This window comes from Morone saxatilis, unplaced genomic scaffold (genome assembly GCF_004916995.1).
Source record: "Morone saxatilis isolate NCDOM2014 unplaced genomic scaffold, NCSU_SB_2.0 Contig22, whole genome shotgun sequence".
Classification (NCBI taxonomy): domain Eukaryota; kingdom Metazoa; phylum Chordata; class Actinopteri; family Moronidae; genus Morone; species Morone saxatilis.
The window spans coordinates 6855666-6860869 of NW_023339785.1; the positions used below are offsets into that span (position 1 = coordinate 6855666).

General features: G+C 40.7%; 1 protein-coding gene across 1 annotated transcript in view; it reads left to right on the top strand.

Moving 5' to 3' along the window:
* Nucleotides 1-5204, top strand: part of si:dkey-237h12.3 (teneurin-3) — a 119903-nt gene that overhangs the window by 105921 nt on the left and 8778 nt on the right. Inside the window, exons 22-23 of the mRNA XM_035669967.1 lie at nucleotides 21-175; nucleotides 3180-4063. Coding sequence (XP_035525860.1) covers nucleotides 21-175; nucleotides 3180-4063 — 1039 coding nt within the window. The remainder of the gene's footprint in view (nucleotides 1-20; nucleotides 176-3179; nucleotides 4064-5204) is intronic.

Consider the following 5204-nt stretch of genomic DNA (forward strand, 5'->3'; position numbering starts at 1 on the left):
TCCTAACCTGATGCCAACAGGCATCGCCGTGGACAAGAATGGCCTGATTTATTTTGTGGATGGCACCACAATCAGAAAAGTGGACCAGAACGGCATCATCTCCACTTTCCTTGGCTCCAACGACCTGACATCGGCTCGCCCTCTGACTTGTGACAACAGCATGGACATCAATCAGGTGACTTGCACACACAAGTAGCAGACAGTTGTTAACTCTGCCTGTATGCTCACACCGAGCATGTCACAGCGCCACCTTGTGCCCCCGCCCCTGTAGCCCTCTTTGTTTGCTCACCCATGAATCATCATTGATATGCAGGGTTATATAACTGCATATATATTACATATGCAGTATATCTCATGAATGATAATCTTTCGGGCAGTGGATTTTCGAGTGAGAGCATGCAAGTGCCATCCTTTCTCAAATTTACCTCACCGTCTATATTATTATCAACAGTTCCCAAACTCTTAAGTGAACTAGGTAAAAGAGCTTTTTTGCATGCTGCCCGCTCTGTCTGGAACCTTCTGCAATTAAATTTAAAATTGCAAAAACTGGTCTCTTTCCGATAATTTAAATCACTGCTGCAGAAACTATATGCTCTCCTTTCTGGCTGCTACTTTGGAGAATGTTAGAATCTGGATGTTTTAGTGTAATTCATGTATTGTTTGATAGCATACTATACTATACTTTAATAGCAGCTAGCATACTTATATATACTGATTGCCCTTAGGTTGATCTTTTAAGTTGTTCTTGTAATTTTATTTATGGTTTAATAATAATAATAATAATAATAATAATAATACCATTTCTGTTCAATTCTGATCTCGCATATTTTCTGTTATCTGCTGTATTATGTTAGGAACATCGTTACTGTTTAACTGACTGAAACATACAGTGACAGTGGAATAGACTCCAATTTCTAGAACGCCAACAGTATAAGGAGCTTGGTGAAGAAACAACAGAGATGAAGAAAATGTGTTTCTCTGAACTCGACAAGAGCAAAGTATTTTCTCTGAAAGTACGTGCTAGGAGGAAGATGTGATTTAGGCAGGAAGTGCAGACATGAAGTGTTTATTGAAGAGATGAGTTTTCAGGTCACGGCAGATGATATGGAGGAAAGAATAATTACTCAGTTTTGGGGGCTTGTTTTGATGTGGCTGGAGCCGAATTAGTGTTTAGTGTTCCACTAGAAATGCTCAGGATTGAGGACACTTACACCATACATGATAATGAAGCAGAGCTCGATTTGCTGCACACAGAACCTTTTCTTCTGCAGCACCTGACAATGGCCGGCTTTGTCCAACAAAATTTACCATCTACCTGTGGATGAGGTGTCCTTACACAATACGATACCATTACAATACCATGACACTTCTTTCAAAGAAGTACAGCTCCCTGTGCTTAAACATTCATATACCTCCTCATTTCACTCCTTTAGAGGTTTGAGATCTGACTTAAGATGAAAAAATATATATAAACCAAGAAAAAGGCTTTTATCATATCAACTTGGATGTGTTCATAGCGCCTTTTTCCTGTTTCTGCAGAAAGTGAATTCTTAAGTGTATTGGCTGCCGAGACTAAAATTGCTGCAGGATCAGGTTCTCCCACTTCTTACATGTGTGCACCAGACATAACAGTGTTTTGTTTTTTTTTGGTTAGTTTTTTTTAACTAACCAATTTACATTTTAATTAGACTTCTGATGTTCTAATGCAGATCCGCTTGCAAAAAGAGAGAGAGAGTAGAAAACTACAAACAAAACACTTAAAAAGTAGATGGGGAGGACTGCGACATTCAACAAATGACCCTGACGGGCAGATATCACAAATATTATGCAGCCTGTTTGAGAGGTTAGATAATAATAGAAATGCATTAACAGGAAAAATAAAGGAGCTAGGGGGATGAAATCAAAGGGTGTGTTTTGGCTGCATACAAACATTTTTAATGTAAACAGAAGAGAAAGCAATCTCTGTATGTGTGTGGGCAATGAACATGAAGGGGGGAGAACATAAGAGAACATAAAGACAAAGGATTAAGCTTGTCACTTTTTGCTAATTAACCAAGTCATTTTGTTTGAGCCAATAAAGACACGGTTTTGGCGAGACGGTATGATCCTCAGGCATCCAAGCTAGAGAATTGGTTCTGTGCAGTTTAACTAGTGGCAGCCTTAAAGGCGGTATGTTTTATTATTAATCACCCTGTGGAAAAGCACAATTCAGCTGCGTTTTGACAGTTTTAGTGACACAGTTATGTATTTGAAGGCCAGGCCAGTCATATGTGCTGTTACAAGAAGCTTTTTACTCCCTGATGTTTATGACAAGCTGACTGTAATGATCAGCCAGGGTTAAAGCTTTGGATTGTGATATCTACTTGTTATTTTTCCAAGATGTGGTTGATACTGCTGTCATTTTTGTATGTGTGAAATATTGTTTTACTTAATTTGATACACTTAATTGATCACCCAACGGGTAGCCCCTCTCTCAAGTTGCGGCACCGGTTAGTGCAGCAAATGGTTGCAGGAAGGTATGAAGTGCGTGCTTAGGGTTATTTTGGCAGCTATATTATAGCCACACAAGGGATAAACCCCTAACACTTCACTTAGTTTGAAATCTCAGTATCAGCATGAAAAAACTGAGATGTTAAGAAGGCAGAGGGGGCAGAATGGAAAATGATCTTAACAGTCACTGTTAAATTCATGTATCAGAGTGCTAGCACAAGAAGATAAGAAGTAATCTTAAACCCCAAAGGTAAAAGAAATATTATTTATTTTTTCATTCTGGCCCATTTAAATTATATATTCTGAGTTAAGCATAATGGAAAGAGAGACTACCCTGCAACTAAAATGTCACATGATCCTCACACCAGTCAATGTCTTTATCATCAACTGGATGTATTTCACCTATAGAGAAAGACTGATAAAAGAAATCTTCTACGAGGAAATACATTATCTATCCGAGGCTAGCGGAACAGAGGATAGCTTGAAAGAGCAGGACTTTGTCCGTTTATAGCTTACTCACAGTTTAATTATTCTGCATAACCTATACACAATTATACTGAAGATTTATTCATTGATCGATATTTATTTAAATCAATTATGGGTTATTATTACTTTGAGTAAGTTGCTATTCCCTTTTATTTCAAATGTATGTTGATCTTGCAACAATCTAATGATGTCCTGTATTTCAGGTGATTCTGGAGTGGCCCACAGATCTAGCAGTCAGCCCCATGGACAACTCGCTGTTTGTCCTGGACAACAACATTGTGCTGCGCATCACAGAGAATGGTCAAGTGAGCATTGCAGCTGGCAGACCAATACACTGCCCATTGGCTGGATTGGAGCGTGGTGTGGCCAGTGGACAAAGGGCGCAGTTAACCCCTCTAGAATTTGCTGTTTCCATTACTGTATCTTACCATGGGGCCGTCTACATAGCGGAGACAGATGAGAGAAAGATGAGCAGGATCCGAAAGGTTTCTGTGGATGGTGAGATAACGCATTTGGCTGGAGCTCCCTCCGACTGCGATTGCAAAAATGATGCCAACTGCGACTGTTACCAGACAGGGGATGGCTATGCCAAAGATGCAAGGCTCAATGCTCCATCTTCTTTAGTGGCAGCCCCAGATGGAACACTCTATGTGGCAGACCTAGGCAACATCCGCATCCGAGCCATCTCTAGAAATGGGCCAACTTTGACTTCCAGTGCTGGTACATATGAGGTGGCTTCCCCCGATGCCCAGGAGCTGTATATGTTTGACAGCAATGGAACCCACCAACACACTGCAAGCCTGCTCACTGGCGACTTGAAATATACGTTCAGCTACAGTACAGAGAATGACATCACAGCTGTTACTGACAGCAGTGGCAACACTCTGAGAATACGTAGAGATCCTAACCGTACGCCAGTGCGTATTGTCGCCCCTGATAACCAAGTGATCTGGTTGACCATGAGCACCAACGGTGGACTGAAAACACTTACGGCGCAAGGGCAGGAGCTAGTGCTTCTTACCTACCATGGTAACAACGGCCTGCTGGCTACAAAGACATCGGAGATTGGCTGGACAACTTTCTACGAGTAAGTATATTTGAGATTAGCAAATTCATTCTGTGCAAATCTTTACATCACTTGCCAGTCAGGATTCATGTTGCACTTCATTTAGGCCTTCTGCATCTGGAACTTTCCGATGGTACAAATTAACGAACACCTCCTACTTTGTTCACACTAATAGAACATTATGTAAATTAATGCCCTTCGCATTCTGGCAACAACATTATTTTTTGGGAATACAAAAATTAGCATTCCCTGCTTTTCATGTATGAGGAGGCAGTATTAACAGCCTTGCAGTTACAGCACTAATATTTGTACACCTTCTTTTAGTCTTAACTTATCTAAACTAAAACTTCAAGTCATGAGGTTTCAAAGACAACAAGGATCGTCTGTGTACTTGCATGCGGTTATCCCTCGTGTGTTGTTTCTTGTCTCACAGCTCCATACAAGTTTACTCTATAATTGGTAACGTATATACCTGCCACAGGTGCTTAGGTGCAGCACATTTAATTGAAACCTATTACAAAATTTGCCTCAGTCCTGTTAAATAGCTAGTTTAACTGCCGTATCCATAAAGTATTTTACTTTTTGCTTTAGTTCTCACCCAACTGAAGTCGATGTGTATCATGTGTTCAGGTAACGTTGTAGTTAGCAGAACGAGGAGCAACAGAGAATGGCTGTACAGTTTACAAAAGGATAACGTTGTGACATCGCTGGTACGTTTCAACGAAAGTGAAGTTGACGACAAAGATGACCAACTCAATTATACTTTAAGTCAGAATATGGACAACTCTATTGTTTTTTAGCATGGCCTCCTCTGTGAATTGATATTTTTCCGCCCTTGTTCAGTTTACTGTGATGGTTGCCACGGATCGTATCTCCTGGATGAATGATCATCGCGCACTATAACAACAAAACAGAACCGCATCAGGTTAAGATCGGTATGCCCTGGGCGCCCCACAATCATCCAACATAATTGAATGCATTCATACAAAAACTCATAGTAAAAACGGCAGATATGATGATTAAGAGTGTGTCCATTCGCGCGGCCTGATTTTCAAATATGTGGATCGTCGGTGCCTAGGGTGGCCATCACGTATACCCCTGAACATTTGGAAGCCAGTATAAACAAAACGAGATCTGTTGTTTCGGACAGTGACGGGGGGCG